An 18,064-nucleotide genomic window follows, 5' to 3' on the forward strand; every position below is an offset into this window, starting at 1 on the left:
TATGGGGTTTAATGCACCCACCTGTCATGCATACAGCAGGTGAATCGCATCACCAGGAGTAATTCCTGAGCATAGAGCCAATAGTATCTCCCCAAATAATGACTATTAAAATTCTTCTTTCTTTAATTGAATTGTTTGTAAAAGCTACTTTCAAAGAGTGTTACTTTGTCTGATTCCTGGGTATCTTAGTGATTAGTAGAATAATAAAAATATGTTTATAATATATTAAGAACTCAGAACCAAAAAGTACCCTACACTCCTTACAAAATGTACACTTAAAGTTATTTATAACCAAAAAAAACAACAGACAATAATGATCATATTATGAAAATTTAGGGCAGAAACATTAATTGAAGCAAAGATGTGTTTATGAACAAAGAAAAGCAATAACAAAATAGAGTACCCTGGGCCACTTACGGGTATAAATTACTTCATTAATCTATAGCAATAAGAAGAAAACCTGTTTGAATATTATGAAGAGACTGATGGACACACAATGGTAATGGGAAGCTTGAATGCCAAATCTCACAGTTAATACAGTCAAAACAGTGCATGCAAGAGATACAGAGTGATGTATGTTTCAAAGAAAACATTATTTCAGGTGTCCATGAAAAATTTATAAAAATTGATCATATCCTAAGCTTTAATGCAAATTCAGCATCCAAAAGATAAAATTCTAGGAGATGCATTCTCTAATTACAATAACAAAAGGCTGTATTCAAAGAAAGATGTCTTTCAAAGAACATTCAGATAAAAAGAAAATCAGATCCACTTATAGAATACTTTCCAAAAATATTTACACAAGGCAACAAAAATTCTTCTGGGCAGAGGAGGAGGGAATTGCAGATTCAGAGGAGGTTTTCTAAACTGTGTGTGTGTGTGTGTGTGTGTGTGTGTGTGTGTGTGTGTGCATGCGTGCGTGTGTGTGTGTGTGTAAGATAGGGCTAAAGTCATGAGATGGTACCCAACGCCTGGTAGGGTTACCACTTCATTTGTTAAACTCAAAGACCCCCTAGTATTTTCAAATGTCTCTTAATAGGCAAATGGCCATTTGAATCTCTGTCCTAGAAACGTCTGTTATTATAAAGGAAAATGTGAACATAACTGTTTCACTTAGAAAACTATTAAAAATATATATGTTCTCTGAAGTAGCCATTAGTAGAGAGGAATTCAGAATTGATTCATGATTTAAAATAGTGTTAAATAGGTTTTAAAATGTCTTTGGATGGAAAGTTAAAAATATGCAAGCCTTGGAGAAGGACAATTAAATAGCAACACTCTTTGACAATAGAACAATATTATAATGGGGATTTAACTAAAAATCTAAACAATAGGCATGTTTTTTGTTGGGGGACTAGTTTGGGGTCACATTCGGTGATGTTTAGTCCAGGCTCTTGACTCAGGAATCATTCTTGTCTGGTGCAAGGGACCGACCATATAGGGTGCGGGGGATTGAACCCAGGTCAGTCACGTGCAAGGCAGGTTTCCTATTAATGTACTATCACTCCAGCCCACATATGATAAGTATTAAAATGATATTAGGGAGCAGAAGGATAGTATGATGGGTAGCGAACTTGTCTTGCATGCGGCAGACCCAGATTCAATCTTAGGTATCTCATATGGTCCCTTAGGCTCCATGAGGAGTGATTCCAAGTTTAGAGGCGTGTGTAAGCCCTAATTACAGCTGTGTGTAGCCCAAAAACAAATGAAAAGATATTATATTTGTGTTAAAATAGAGAAAGTTTCTTAAATATATGTATTGCATACATATGTATGTATAAATAAACTTACATAAACTAATCAATAAAAAATGAACAGTGAATAACAATCATTAGCTATGAAAAATATTGTATGAATAAATCTTTCAAGATGTCCTAAATCTCAGATACCTTGAAGCTTTTTCTCTATGAAAAATAAGATATTTTTTTAATTTATACGGTTTCAGGGAAGAATGAAAAATGGAAGCATCTTAATTCATTTTCTAAAGCTAAACCTAACACAGCATCAACTTTTGATCTTAATAATCCTAAACAATGAAAACAAAAATATAAAAATATTCTTTTTTAGAAATGAACACCTTCCTACAAAAATTAAACAAATATACCTATACACATACTTATATACATATATATGCAAAGAAAGAGACAAATATGGCTAAACTAATAATATTAATATCAGACCCACTGAATAAAAGGCAAAACAAAACTCTACTCTGATAAAGTTCAATATATGTGAAGATATAATTCTAGAGTGGGTTTTTGCAATACAAACCACATCAAAATTCCCCAAACACTATAAACATGCTTTTACACATAGTTTATTATTCTTGAGGCAACCGTGTTAGAATAGTATTCATATTTATGTTCTTAAAGTTATAGCACCAACAATAAAGGATCCAAGCTCTCCACTACCCACCCTGCCCCCTGGTAACCTTAATTTCCTTGAGATAATCTAAGAGTTTGGTTTTTTTGGACACTGCCCAATCTCTTGTTTGTTTCTTAGTGAAGTAGAATAGGGTTTGGGTTTTGTTTTGCTTTGATTTGATTTTTTGTGGCCACACCCACGGTGCTCAGGTGACCTTATGGAATATCCTCACCACTGTACTAGTACCCTTTATTCCCCTGAAATAGAGTCCTTTTATTTAAGAAAGATGAGAGAGAAAAGGAATCTTCTAAAAGATAAGAAAGAAAATTCACATCCTAAACTGGAATGTGGGTAACCCTAGAATTGGGCTGTGCCACTTTTTTTTTAATTTCACAAATGTGAGAATATTCACATTTGTCCTTCTGACCTGTTTTATTAACATGATTCCTTCTAGTTCAATCCAAGTTATGACAAAGAGCAAGGTTTTATCTGGTCTTATAGCCACATATGAATCCTTGGAGGATATACATATTTACATATACACGACTATTTTTTATTCATTTATCTGGTGTTGGACACTTGGGTTGTTTCCAGATCTTGGCTATTGTAAATAACTTTGCAATGAGTATAGGTATGCAAATAAAATTTTAAATCAATATGTTTATGTTCTTTGGGTAAGATCCAACCTGTGGAATCACTGGATCATTTGGAAGCTCTGTTTCCAGGTCTTCGTTTTGATTTTTTTAAGTCTCCATACCATTGTCCATATAGGCCGAGCCAGACCACAATCACATCAACAGTCAATGAGGGTTCTTTTTCAATGCATCTACTAGCCCTGGTTGTTTCCAGACCTTTAGAAGTTGACCTCTGATGTGAGGTGATACCTATATGACATTTGCCAAATAAGTGATGGTCAGATGATGAACATTTTCCAAATGTCTGTGGGTCATGTCTCTGTTTTATTTGAAAAAATGTCTCATTAGCTGCTCTCTGCATTTTTTGATGGAAATTGTTTTTCATTGTTGTTGAATTTTTCTGAGAACCTTACATATCTTGGATATTAGCCCTTAGATACATGGTACCAGTGCAAATATTTTCTCTCAATCAGTAGGGTCTCTTTATTTTATAAAAAAAAAAAAGTTTCTTTGGCAGGCAGAAGTTTCTTAGTTTGAGATAGTCCCACTTGTTTACTTTTGGTTTTGTTTTCTTTGCCTATAAGGTTTAATCATTGGAGACACTGCTGAAATCAATATCTTGGAAAATTATGCCTATGTCTTCCTAATGCATTTCATGGATTGAGTCTAATATGGAGGTCTTTAATCCATATTGAATTAACTTTCGTGTATGGTGTGATATAGGAGTCCCATTTCATTGTTGTGAGTGGGGTTGATCAGTTTCCCCAGCACTATTTGTTAGAAAGCTTTTCTTTTACTTTATGTACACAGCTCCCTTATTGTAAATTAACTATCCATACATCTAAGAATTTATTTCTAGGCTCTCAGTTTAGTTCATTGCTTTAAGTCTGATTCTATCCTAGTACCACCCAGTTTTTACTACTATATCTTTATAGAGTTTGAAAGCAGAGAATATACTATATCCCATCTTATTTTTTCTCAGAATTATCTTGGCTATTCAGGAAGTTTCATGGTATCACCCAAAATTTAATAGTATTGGTTTTATGTCCTTGAAGAATACCATTGGAATTTTGATAATATTTGCATTGAATCTTTGTAATGCTTTAGGTAGAATGGTCATTTAACAGTATTAATTTCTCCAGTCTATGAATGTGGAATATTTTTCCATTTCCTGGCATCATATTAAATTTCTTTTAACAGTGACTTACAGTTAATGGTGTATAAGTCTTTCAACTCTTTTGCTATATTGATTTCTACTTAATGTCTTTTGACACAATTGTAAATGCAATTTTTTTTAGTTTTTTTTTCAATATCAAGGTGGAATAAATAATAAATCTTTAAAACTCAGGAGTCATTAATTATCAAAGAATTAGAAAACAGAAGAATAATAGATAAATTTGAGACAATGTTTTAAAAAAATATCTTACATAATAAAATGGGAAATTCATGAGGTTGTCTAATGAAGAAAATAAGAAAAAAGCAGATACTCAGTTTTAAAAATTAGAAATAGAAAACAACTATATCTATACATGTGGAACAGAAGAAATTAAGAATGCAAATTAACAACATTGGTGGTGGGAATGCCCCTCACTCATTGTCACTATGTGCCTCAAATATTACTGTGAGAGAATTGCAATTCACTTTGACCACAATAAAATAATAATAAAAATGTAAATTGACACCACTCCCTGGATTTTGTGTGTACACACACACACACACACACACACACACACACACGCATTCATTCACATAAACAGTTGGTACAAAGTATACACTATTCTAAATATATATTTTATACAAGAAATATCAGTCTATGGAAATCAGTAGCTTTCTTCTATCTCAAAAATAACCAGTTAGGATATCTCACAGCTACCTCCCTATAAACCAATAGCCCTGCTTCATAGCTTCATGACTAATCTTAGAAAGGCTGCAAACTAAGCCCCTACACCTCATGGTACATTGGTCTTCAAGCTGAAAACTCTGAGGAACCCTGGGAAAGAGTTGGGCTAAGTCCCTTCCTTACAGAAATTCCAGAAGCTTCCATGCCAACAGCCTGAGACTCCAAGCCCATGGTTCACCAGGTACACCAGTTTTAGGGCTGAGAACTCGGGGAACTCCTTAAAGTAGGGGAGGGTAGACTTCTCTACACATCCCAAACTGCTAAAAGTCCCAGTAGCCACACCCACATCCCATAGCTACCGTCTTGTAAATAATGACCCAGTTTCACAGCTCTGCAACTAACCTCAGAAGAGATGCAAGCCAAGCCAAGACCTGAAACTCATCATCCCAGTTCTACAGAACCTGGATTTCCTGGAGTATGTGGCCACATATGCAGCCTCCAAATTCCATAATACTGGCAGCACAGTAGGAGCACACCAAATTATATGGGAAGGTAGTATAGATGCCAACTAAACTCAATAAGTAAAAATAACAATATAGAAGGCTCAACTTAGTAAATCTTAGACAGTGATTTTAATGACCCCATTGTGAGATATAACAATTCTCACAAATTTTCTTTTACTGAAGTATTTTTTGATAATTCTGTTAGCAATTTTGTATTAACAGGCAACATAAAATAAATTATTTTGTGTCTGTTTAGTAGGCAGGCAGGGGTGGAAGGGACTGGGGATAATGGTGGTGGAATTGGCATTGGAACATTGAATGCCTGAAACAACTGTATTATGAACAACTTTGTAAACCACAGTATTTAAATAAAATTAAAATTAGTTCACAAGCATAAAAAGAAAAAAGCAACCAGTTAAAAATATCATGGAGCTGGGGCCGGAGCAATAGGGTAGCATGTAGAGTGTTTGCACATTGCTGACCCAGGTTTGATCCCAGGCATCTCAAACCCACCAGGAGTAATTCCTGAGCATAGATCAAGGAGTTATCTTTGAAGGCCACTGGGTGCTTCCAATCAAGAAAAGGAAAAGGAAAGAAAATATCATGGAGGGCAGAAGAAAATAATATAGGATTAAGGCACTTGGCCTTGCATGGGCCCACCACATATGGCCCCTGCCAGGATGACTGACCCTGAATCCCCCCAAAAGAGAAAATACTATAAGAATAGTTTATTTGGAAATAATACTTTATTTAAACCTGCATGAAGGAGGGGACAAAACTTTGTGAAGGAACTGGTTTATTTTCTGTTTAATTAGCCCTGATGTGAAAGGGCCCAGGCACATTGAATTCTCTTTTATTTTGGCTTTTGGGCCATACCCAGTGATGCTCAGGAGTTACCCCTGGCCATACACTCAGAAATTGCTCCTGGCTTAGGAGACCATATGGTACACCGGGGATCTAACCGAGGTTCATCCTTACCGCTTGTACCACTGCTCTAGCCCCCACATTGAATTCTTAAGCAGAAAACAGATTTAATGTTATTACTTGAGCTTTTTTCAGATGAATAAACTGAGAGGTTAAATAATTTGACCTAAAATCCCCCAGAGCATAAGGGGCAAGAGCCAGTAGACCACCACTGTCTGCTTTCAGCATCAGTGCTCTTGTCTCTCACACTGGGGGCTATTCATGTGTCAGGAGGGATGCCCTAATATCCCAAAGGACTCCAGTGCAGCTGCACTGGTCCTATCACAAAGGCAGCAATACAGAACAGCTTTGCTGGGCATAGGTCAGCAGAAGGGCAAGTGCATTGGAGATGGGTATCTCCTCCAGATATTGGTCATGCCTTGATCCATCACCAGCCATGGACCTGCTGGAACCCCACTTCTCATTTCATACCCCTCCAAGCATCCCCAAAACGGAAAGGTCCCTTCCTAACTCATGTTCTCTGTTCCCCTCTCTTAGATCCAGGAGATGGTTCACTCAGAGGTGGCAGCCTATGACTCAGGCCGGGCAGGGCCCCTGCTGGGCCGTCCCGCCATGCTGGCCAGCCACATGAGCGCCCTCAGCCAGTCACAGCTCATTTCACAGATGGGCCTCCGGAGCAGCATCCCCCACAGCTCCCCATCTCCCCCTGGGAGCAAGTCTGCTACTCCATCTCCCTCCAGCTCCACTCAGGAGGAGGACTCAGAAGCTCATTTCAAGGTATGTGGTGTGGAGCCCCCAAAAGAGTAAGTTGTCTCAGCTGCACCCCCTGTCTGCCAGATTGGGTTTTGCAGATAGCCAGGTCTCCTGGAAAAGATCAGAAGCTTGTGAGCCAACCGGCCTGCATGCAAGAAAGCAGTGGGGGAAGTGGCAACAACTGACACCTGGTTGAGAATCTCAGTCCCTCAGGAAGATCGTCTTAGCTGCTGAAGTGCTGAGCCATCTTGCCAGGCTCTATGTCAAGGTGCCCTTTGGGCTCTGGTACTACTGCAACCCTGCTGAGGAGGGTGGTAAGGATGGGCAAGAAAACTCCAGGAGGCCTGGGAGAAGTTACTTTCCCAATAGTCAAAATCTTGGTCTGTTTCTTTCCATTGTCCTGGATGGCTTAGCCAGGCTCCTCGGGGCCACTCCTCCTGATCTCTTCAGCTGTTTTTGGAGAAAATTTCAGACAAAAATGTGTGATCCTGCTGGAATCAGCCCAGAGGTGTAGCTGACTGTGCTACTCTATAGACAGGGCACTAAGACTGTCCTGCCTCCCTTTAAAACAGGCCTCTCCCCCCAGCATCCTGAGGCCAGTTCATGCTACCTACCAAGAACAAAGCAAGGTCAGAGACCCTCCCCTGCCCAGGATCTGGCACTTTCTTCCCTGCCCTGTTGTAGAACATCTCTTGTGTGAGTTTTCATCTTTAAAGCTAACAGATGTGCCAGGACCTTCAGGAGGACCTAACTCATGTAACTCACACAACTCTCAGCTCCTTTCAGTGAATGTGTGTGTGGGGTGCCACAGTCACCTCAGGTTGACAGAGGGAAAACTGAGGCCTGGAACCATTAGGGCACCATTCAGAGTCCAGGATCAGGGTGCCTCCACCTCCTGAAGCTTTGTAGAAATTGTGAGGTCTCTGCATTTGCTGGTCTTCCCCCCCATCCCACTGACCCAGAGACATGAGGTTCTAGTCTCTTTTCTGTATCTTGTGGCATCTTTTTCATCTTGGTACCAAATTTTCATCTTCCTGTGGTTTAGGGTTTCAGCCCAAAGACCCTGAGACCTGGTTTTGTCTATAGGTGACCCACTGAGTCTGTAAGGCACCTATTCCACCCCTTGCTCAATGTTTAGTCCTGTATCAGGGTCACTGCTTCAGAGTGACAGCCACTGTCACCTCATTTCCTTCTGCAGCTCCATAAGGACCTGAGACTCACGTTACTGCTGAAATGTGATGCAAGACCCCTATCATTTACTATCAATGATAGTCTGGCTATAAGAGGGATGAGCTATGTTGGCAAAATACACATCCAGGGTCAGGGAGATAGGTCAGCAGCCAGGGATGGTAGCCTGGTGACATATTCTGGAATTTTGGTTCAAACCTCACTGTCAAGTGGCACCTGAACAATGCCAGGTGTGGCCCTAATACCACAGGGCCAGAGCTGCACCACATAGGGGACCCTCCCACCATTGCCTTCTTACTTGGCTGCATCTCTAAAAGTCATGTACATCAGACTCATCATCTAGTTTTGATGAGAGGATTTGAGCTCTGTCAGGGTAGATCTTGAATGGGGCAGGAGGATATAGATGTCAAAGATGGTCTGATTCCACGGCAGGTTAAGTTTTCTCTGTGTGACACAAATGACCTCACAAATGACATTGTGGCTCTGTGGCATGTTGGTCAATTCCTCTCATGATTCTTAAAATCAGCCTCATCATCTTGTGAATTCTTAGGCTCCTACCCAGGCTCTGTGTACCCATGTGTGTGAGCAAGTATGTGCATGTGTCAGAACAAGTAGAACAAATGCATGTGTATATATGTGATCAAGTATGTGCATATGTTTTGAGCAAGTGTGTACATGTGCATATGCACCAACCCATCTGTGCTCATGTATTCACACATCTTTCTGCATGATATTTGCATACATGTTCATAGCCTCCCCACCTTGGATATTGTCATCCCAGAGCAGTGTCTAGCCAATACCCGACCATGGGGGCAGGCCAGGTGAGCCGATGCAGATGTTCTTTTGTTCTTCGTGATTTCTACTGTTTTCTGGCCTTTCTCTCTTCATGCAGATCTCTGGAGAGAAGAGACCCTCCACAGACCCAGGAAAAAAGGCCAAGAACCCAAAGAAGAAGAAGAAGAAGGACCCCAATGAGCCCCAGAAGCCTGTGTCAGCTTATGCCCTCTTCTTCAGAGACACGCAGGCTGCTATCAAGGGGCAGAACCCCAGCGCCACCTTTGGGGATGTGTCCAAGATTGTGGCATCCATGTGGGACAGCTTAGGAGAGGAGCAGAAGCAGGTGAGTCTCCACCATCCTTAGGTAATTTCCAGAGGCCTTGAGGCCCTGAAGCTCAGAATAGATGCCCAGGACCTATGACAGTGGCCATCTATGGATGGGCTCAGCTTGTCCATCTCTTGACTGGGAAACTAGATCCCAACCAGTTCCTTTCATTTCTAGCTATGTTCACTAAGACTTAACCTCCTATGGTATAAAGGAGAACCAGAAACCGCATTCATCTGTTCCCTTCACTCATTATATTGCTATGGGAATATTGCTATGGGAAGCTGAGAGCAGACTTGTTACTTGGCCAGTCACCTGCTGTGTGGTCTAGCTGCTTACCTCACCTCTCTGGGCTTCCCTTTCCTCGTTGTGAAACAGAAATCCTGACTCCATTGCCTGGCTATCATATGGGCACTGGCTTCTCCCTCCTCTGCCTTGGAATCCACCTCATACCCTCCCCAGTAGCCAGGCTCTCTCCAGTTTTGCTAGAAGGAAGGGGGGACAATTCCTGCCCAGAGACTGAGTTAACATAGAGAGTAAGGATTTGAACTTGATCAGCAGGAAGCTCAACCAGATTAGCATTTAGAATAAATTGAATTAAGTGTATTATTTTCAAAAAGCTTGCAAGTGAATGTCAAATCACAGTTGTGACGATGCTCAGGATAGCACCATGGAACACAAAAGTCAAAGGGAGGATGGGTATTGTGAAGGGTCAGGGGATGCCTAAAAGGGGCAGTGCCTTGGGAGATATCCTACAGAGGCCTATATAGATCCCTGAATAGAACAGAGGAAAAGAGCATAGCCCTAGAGGAGAAGCAGGGAGAGGAAGGCTGAGCTGGCTGAATGGGCCTTGGGAGTGGCAAGTAAGTTCTTGAGAAGTGTCTGGCCACTGGGATGGTCTATGAGGGAACTAGCACAGCCAAGGCTGAAATAATCATGGAGGAGATAATGGTGTTCTGGACTCCCACTGGAGGGGCTGGGGTGCAGAATATTAGAACTCTTTCTTGGGGCTCTGGCTTCTACTCTGCAGAGAAGGAGATGGGAGGTTCAGAAAGAGCCAAGGCTGCATTGACTCACTGGCTTTGAAATGTCACCTTCATCCTCTTGTATGATGTAAAAATACTCCTGGACAATATATCACAGTGCATGTTGCTTCTTAGGATCCAAATCTGAGTGAGACCTGCTGGAGGGGTGCAGAGAGCAAAATGGAAAGAAAGGCAGCCTCACCCTTTGGGAAGTCATGTTGGTAGCCCTATGGATGGCTGCACACTGGGAGAGCCAGGTTCTAGGGTTGAACACTTCCTGCCTTAGTTTTCCCACCCCCAACACCTGAGATGCAGGTAGACACAGGGCTTGGCAGAAGGAACTTTCCAGAAGATGTGAGTTCTCCAGCACTTTCAGCTGCCAGGCTTAAGGTGCCAGAGGGAACCTTTGGGTTCAGGGGTTCAGGTATTGAATCTGGAGGCTGAGTCAGATCAGACACAGCTCCCTAGGGGTATGGGCAGGCCACATCCTGCCACACAGACTCTTGTGGTGCTTGCTTGGCATCAGTTTTCCTCTCTAGGAAGACCTCAGTTTATTTGTGGGCGAGGTGAATGGATCTTCTGAGTGTTTCTTCTGTCTTGGTGGTACCATGAATTCAGAGGTTTCTGTCCCAACGAGGTTCCCCCAACCCATGTGTTATCTTTACTTTCTGCACTGCTGGATTTGATTAATCTTTACCCATTTTTATTAACCTTTCTGGTTGTGTTATTTTTTTTTATATATTTTTGGTTCAGGGGTCATATCTGGGGGCTTACTTCTGGATCTGTGCTTGAGGATCACACCTGGCAGGGCTGACTACATACAAAGTAAATGCCCTACCTGCTGTGCTATTTGCTCCAGCCTGGTTTTGTATTTTAAATCCAACTTGATGTATACTATTTCCCTCCAATAAACGGGGTTCCCTCCTGTTTCTGAAGGCTTTGTCCATAGCATGCTTTCCCCCACTCTTCTAGCAGATTGTTGTTGACATATTAAAACTTACATTTTATTTTGTTATCAATCTCTCTGGTTCTGTTATAATAGCTAATTACTTTTTTTTTTTTTGGTTTTTGGGTCACACCCGTCTGTGCTCAGGGGTTACTCCTGGCTGTCTGCTTAGAAATAGCTTTTGGCAGGCACGGGGGACCATATGGGACACCGGGATTCGAACCAACCACCTTTGGTCCTGGATCGGCTGCTTGCAAGGCAAACGCGGCTATGCTATCTCTCCGGGCCCGCTAATTACTTTTTAATTAATCCCAGTTAAGAAAAGAAAAACAAAGTTATATTGTATCTTTTGTGAATAATGATGATTATGATTTTGTCATATATTTATTCTCATCCTTTGCCCAATTCAAGTAGTGGTGAGAGCAATGGTCTTGTGTCTGTCTCTGTTTCTTTAGACCTCATAGGTTCCACTGTTGAGCATAAAACTGGCTTCTCATTTATGCTTGTTTACTCTAACATAGTAAGAAATTTTATTTCTCTTTCTATTTTTACCTGTAATTAATACAGTAATTACCAGAGGAAACATTGTAAGGGAAATAATGCTTCTCTCAAAGAATTCCCATTCTAACTACTAGGTGACAAAGTTCCTTTAAAGCCTCAAGAAGCTGCAGGGGAGGAGGGAAAAAAGCCTCAAGAAGCTGGGCAGAGGAGATAGCTCAAAGGACTAAGCAATCTCCATCCCCGAATGGCTCCTTAAGCATTTGGACACAACCCCAGAACTCTCAAGTACAAATAGATGGAGCTTAAAAGATCAGCAGCCAATCCAGGACTTAGCAAAAAGTAAAACAAAATCTTTGGGGTCTGGAATTATAGTATAGCAAGTAGTACATTTGCACATGGCCCATTCAGGTTCCATACCTAGCATCCCATATACTCCCTGGGTCTGTTAGGTGTAAGCCCTGAGCATCACAGGATGTGGCCCAAAAAAACTAATCTCCAAAGAAGTCTTTGCAGCTGTTTAGACTCAGTGTCATCTTGACACTTAAAGATATATGTTGTTTGCCCTGGTATTTGAATTTGTATTAGACATTGCAAAGTTAATGGCCAGCTTCAGATAACGACCATAGTTTGAGCTTCTGATCCACACCTAGTGCTAGGATCATCAGGGTTGTTCTACTGCTACTCTTGGCTGGACTCACTCATGTATACATGGTCAGTGAGCGACCATGGTAGCCTTGGGCAGCTCCAGTAATTGAGGCAGCTCTGATTCTGGCTGTAGGATTTGGGAGGACCTGTATGTTCTGGAGTCCATCAGCAGGAGCCATGGGGCGCACCATTCATGCATATCATCACCCAGAAGACTGACTCAGGTTTGTCCAATGGCAAGTCAACATTCCCAGTGTCTCAAGAGGGTGATGTGCAATAAATAAATACATTTCGAGTCTCTGCTTGCACCACTTGTATTTTAGACAGTTCTTTTCATTCTATTATGTTCTGTTGTATGAAGCATATCACAAGATCCAGCCCCAAAGTCACATGGGAAGGAGGTCTTTATTAAAAGGAACCCAAACTGGAAGCATTTTTGCACTAACAGAGGAACGTGACTCTAAAAATCCAGTCAGGAGCAAAGAGAAAGTTCAGCAGTGCATGCAGCAGATTCAGGTTCAATCCCTGGCATCCTTGAGTCCTGCCAAGAGTGATACCTGAGCAGTCAGGAGTAAGCCCTGAGCACCATCAGATGTGCTCCAAGAATAATAAAATAAAATAAAAATCCAAGTCATGATGCTACCAAGTTAAATAAGACTAGTGCACTGGAAGTAAGTCAGGTTGCAAAGGCAGCTGAGCATCAAGAAATTTGTTCTGTGTTTGACCCAAGTTTATTTATTTATTTATGCTGGATTATGGTTGTTTGGGGGCCACATATGGCAGTGCTCAGGACTTAATTCTGATTCTCTTCTCAGGAGTCACTCCTAGCAGTGCTTGGAGGACTATAATTGATGCTGGGGACCAAACAAGGGTCACTAGTGAAGCAACTGCAAGCTAGACAAATGCCTCACTTACCCTTGTGGCATCTCTCTGGCCCCTGGAATGAGTTATGACCTGGGAGACTATAAAAGAGAAGTGCTGTCCCAAGACTAACTACAGCTGGGAGGAGGAGCTGTTGTGTGGTGAACACTGACCCTGACTGCTCCACTGGGCCCTCACAGCCTTGCCTAGTTCCTTTCCCTCACAAGCCTCTGCTCTGTTTCTCCTCTGGAACATTCTCAGCGTTGCCATGTCTTGGATCTTTCAGGCCTACAAAAGGAAGACAGAAGCGGCCAAGAAGGAGTACCTGAAGGCGCTGGCTGCCTACAGGGCCAGTCTGGTCTCCAAGGTAATCTCCAGAAAAGGTTTGAGAAAAGCGAGCCCCTTGAGAGCTGGAGCAGGAATGTAGGCCTGTGGAACTGGGAGAGCCCAAAGGTGTGGGAATGACTGGGCAAGTGTGCCTTGCACAAAACCTCCCAGGGGACCCACAATGCTGATACAGGTTCTTCCCACTTTTTATTTCATTGTGTTTTTTAGAAGTACCAATACTCAGGGCCACTAGTAACTTGCCTGAACTTGCACTGGGGTTGGAAGTCAGTTTTGCCATCTCAGTCTTGGCTTCTATTCCCTGCTCCTCTCTCTGTCCACACCATCCCTAGAGTCAGCTCAGTTGGGCTTACTGTGGCCTAAATAGAAGCAAGGGTGAATACTGGGAGCTATTATAGGGAACCTGGCATCTGAGTCATATCATAAAGGATCCAGCTAAAAGGGTGTCCAGGCAGAGGGACCAGCACAGGTAACGATTCAGAGCATGGAGGAGTGTAAGCAGGACAGTGGCCTACTAGGTTTGGGTTTGGGTTTGTGAGGACACACTCAGTAGTGCTCAAAGATCACAAATGATATGGATTGGGGGCCATATGAGATGCTGGGAATCGTCTGCAAGATAAACACCCTACCTGCTGCACGATCACTTCAACCCAGGATGGTGGCCTGCTGGTTAATGGGCAATATAGCCAGGGCTGGTGTGGTGTGCAGACCAAGTGGACAAGAACCTGACTTGTACATTTAGGGGCCAGAAAGCCAGCCAGGAATCAAGCAAGTGGGTGTCACAGATGTCACAGACCCTCCAGGGTTCAAGTCTTCATTTCTGCCTCTCTGAAAATGACTCTTTGCATGTATGCGTGTTTGCGTGTGTGTGTGTGTGTGTGTGTGTGTGTGTGTGTGTGTGTGTGTGTGTGCATATGCGTCTCCTTCCAGAGTTCTCCAGAACAAGGGGAGACCATGAATGCCCAGGCCAACCCACCTGCCAAGATGCTTCCCCCGAAGCAGCCTGTGTATGCCATGCCAGGCCTGGCCTCCTTCCTGACACCATCTGACCTGCAGGCCTTCCGCAGTGGGGCCTCTCCAGCCAGTCTTGCCCGGACCCTGGGCTCCAAGTCACTGCTGCAGGGCCTCAGTGCCTCCCCGCCGCCACCCTCTTTCCCTCTCAGCCCCCCGCTGCACCAGCAGCTACCCCTGCCCCCCCATGCGCAGGGCGCCCTCCTTAGCCCTCCTGTTAGCATGTCCCCTGCCCCCCAACCCCCAGTCCTACCTGCTCCTATGGCACTCCAGGTGCAGCTGGCAATGAGCCCTTCACCTCCAGGGCCCCAGGTGAGCAGGCCCTCAGGGTCCCTCTGAAGAGGGGTGGTGGCTTGGAGGGGTCTCTCTCAGGGATGGGCCCTGACACCTAGAGCTGTGTCTCTGCCTGGGCCCGTTCTCTCTGAGCCCAGTCTAAAGATGTCAGGAGCTCACACCCTCTTTGGGGTTTGGGGAGTAGTCCAGCCCAGCCACATTTTCTATCCCTTTCGATCCTCTCTTTCATGGGGCTGAAGCTACTGCCTGTCTGCCAGGTCAGCCCGAGGTCCTGACTCTCTGAAGCCTTTGAGACCTCAGCCCCTCCATTGCCCATAGAGACCTTGAAGTGATGGGTATTCTGGATCCAGAACCTCATTCAGCCCAATGAGCCCATTTTACAGTCCTCATGACCAAATCAGCCAAGACAGGGTTGATGTTCCTCAGCAGAAAGACCAGGGGGCAGGAAGGTGTACCCCACAGATGGGTAGAGATGGGACTGTGTCTAAAGCAGAGACATCCCAGGGCACAACACCCTTCCCTCCCCTTACCTTCAACTGCTGCCTCCTCCCTGCCTGCCAGGACTTTCCTCACATCTCGGAGTTCCCCAGCAGCTCGGGGGCCCGCTCTCCTGGCCCAGCCAACCCCACAAGCAGTGGAGACTGGGACAGCAGCTACCCCAGTGGGGAGTGTGGCGTCAGCACCTGCAGGTGGGTGTCCAAGCCAGCATAGGGCTATATCCCCCATCCCTATGCACAGGGACAAGATCAGAGATGGGAAAGAGAGGAGAAGGGAGGGCAAAGCAGGGAGAGAGACTCAGGGTCCTCAACAGCCCTGTGGAGAGCTTCAAGGACCCTGGGGGCATTGGAGCACACAGGGTCCCAGATGGGTTTGGCTGCCAGCTGCCAAACCTCTGCCACTCATAAGGTCATATGAGCATAGCCATGGCTCATTCCTAAGCACAGAGCCAGAAGTAGCCTCTGAGCACCATTCATTGTCACTACGAACTCCACTCCCAACCCCTGAAACTGATCTACAGTGTAAAGAGAGCCCACTCTGTCTGCCATGTGCAGTGAGACAGTGATGAGAAGCTAAGCTGGCCTGGGATGCCCAGAAAGGAGGTAGTGCAGAAGGCTGTGGGCTATGGGCTGCCGGAGGACCTTTTGGTTCTGCCTGGTGGACAAGGTGAAGGCATCCATCCTTCATCTGCAGGGTTCAGCCTAGCACAGGCCAAGATTGAAGGGCTGGGTAGATAGGGCCTTGTGTCGTTCCCCCCCCCCCCCAGGCCTGTTACCACACTCTAATAGCACTTCCTCTCTCCACAGCCTGCTCCCCAGGGATAAATCGCTCTACCTCACCTAAGCTGGCCGCCTCTCGGCCCTGAGGCTTGTGGGAAGGGCACTGCTCAGAGCCGAAACTCACCGGAGGAACAGACCCTGGCAGGAGGCAGAAGGGTGCCTGAGACGAGAGTGTGGGTCAACCAGTGCCCGGGATGGAATCTCCAGCAACCCTGGACTCTGCAGAGGCCGCCCACCGCCAGCCCAGAGAACCTGCAGAAAATATCTGCCCCACCGCTTGCTCCAGGCTTCCAGTGTCACCCTGCATCTCATCCTGCACACTGTCCCCTAAGTCTGGATGCCTGGCCTCAGCCCCAGCTCTTGGGGGCCATCCCAAGAGGGGCTACTTAACCCACTGAACATGTCCCCCCTCCCAGCCCATAGTCAGGGGCCCTCAGAGTCAGGCACAGACACACCCGGTTCAGTGTGAACAGAGATGGTGAGACCACCCACCCACTGGCTGTGTGTGCGTAGTTGACTAAGTGTTTTAGACCTGTGCTGAAGATTATTTTGTGGGGGGGGAGAAAGTAGTTTCCTTAACAGTGAAAGGCATTTTCTATGACCCTTAGCACCTGTTTCGTTTTTGTTTATTTTTGTTTGTTTTTAAAGTGTGATCTGATAATCTGATGGGAGTCAGGTCCCTGGCTTCCCCAGCCCCATGTCTCTCTCTTTCAAATGGCCAAGAAGAACTTTGGTCTGTAGAGAAGGAATCATGGGGGATTGGGGATGGGCTGCCTTGAATCTGGCTGGCTGTGTGTGTAAGGGGGACTGGGATGGGGTGGGGGGTTCTTCCTGTTGTTTGCAGCTGTTTCCTGGCCCTGGCAAACATCTGTCTCAGTGCCCAGTGCTTCTCTCCGATTTCTTTATAATAAAACTCCTGAAAAGTTGACAGAGTCTGTCCCTCCTTGTGCCGAGTCAGCCAGGCCTTCTGGAAGCATTCCAAGGTGGCTTTGCAGTAAAAAGCTACTGAAATCAGATGGTGCGAGGGGCCTGTGGCCTGTGGTGGTGGGGACTTCTCCTAACTATCTCACCCCCTATGGCCCCTGGAAGCTCTCAGTCTGGGCAGGGGGCACTGGAGAAGTCTCTCAGAGAAGAGATGCCTGATGATGGCAGGTGGTGATGCAGGTACTTCCTGCTTTTCTGAAGGTAGCACTGAGCCCTCCACTTTCCTGAAACAGCCCCCGTTCTGCCCATTGGGCTAACCTAGAGAAGGGAAGAATTTTCACTTTCCTAGCAAAAGTGAAAACCGTCATCAGAGGTGGTTATGCTGTAATCTTCTAGAATCAGTGGCTACCCCAACTGTGGAAAATAGACCCCACTCGAGCTGTGGAGAGGATCTCACCTCAGTTGTGGAAAGTGGGCACATCTCTTGCTATAAAGAATGTGTGCCTCACCCTAGCTGTGGAGAAAGGGCACCTCCCACCAGCTAGGGAGAGTGGGCACCTCATCCTGACTGAAGAGAAGCCTTCCAGCTCCTGCCCTTGGGGCAGTTCCATCTGGGCTGTGTCTTTGCAGTATCCCAAACTTCCATCTGTGGTTCCATCTAGGACTGAGATGCTGTTCGGTGTGATTTTGTCTGTGACTTGGAAAGATTTGGGGGTTCTCAGTAACTTGTCCTTGCATATGGAAGGTAATTGCTGCTTCTCTTGAGGCTGTTGATGTTGGAAAGCTTTCACAAGAGGCTCTACTTCAAGACAGTAGAGAAACAGGTATGTATATTTAACTTAACCTAACTTAAATGTATATTTAATTTAGGTTTTTCTTATTAAATTTTTTCCAGTTTTTAATAGCTCATTAAAAATTTCATTAGG

The 18,064-nt window shown here is 44.5% G+C and overlaps 1 protein-coding gene across 3 annotated transcripts in view; it reads left to right on the top strand.

Annotated features, from left to right (window-relative positions):
- TOX2 (TOX high mobility group box family member 2) overlaps window positions 1-16,990 on the top strand; it is a 127,269-nt gene extending 110,279 nt beyond the window's left edge. For all 3 annotated transcript variants that reach the window (XM_049779243.1, XM_049779244.1, XM_049779242.1), the window contains exons 4-9: window positions 6,804-7,043; window positions 9,100-9,327; window positions 13,574-13,654; window positions 14,563-14,955; window positions 15,499-15,626; window positions 16,242-16,990. In XM_049779243.1, coding sequence (XP_049635200.1) covers window positions 6,804-7,043; window positions 9,100-9,327; window positions 13,574-13,654; window positions 14,563-14,955; window positions 15,499-15,626; window positions 16,242-16,278 — 1,107 coding nt within the window. In that variant the 3' untranslated portion in view covers window positions 16,279-16,990. The remainder of the gene's footprint in view (window positions 1-6,803; window positions 7,044-9,099; window positions 9,328-13,573; window positions 13,655-14,562; window positions 14,956-15,498; window positions 15,627-16,241) is intronic.
- The last annotated feature ends 1,074 nt before the right edge of the window (window positions 16,991-18,064 follow it).

Source organism: Suncus etruscus, chromosome 9, assembly GCF_024139225.1.
Source record: "Suncus etruscus isolate mSunEtr1 chromosome 9, mSunEtr1.pri.cur, whole genome shotgun sequence".
Classification (NCBI taxonomy): Eukaryota; Metazoa; Chordata; class Mammalia; order Eulipotyphla; family Soricidae; genus Suncus; species Suncus etruscus.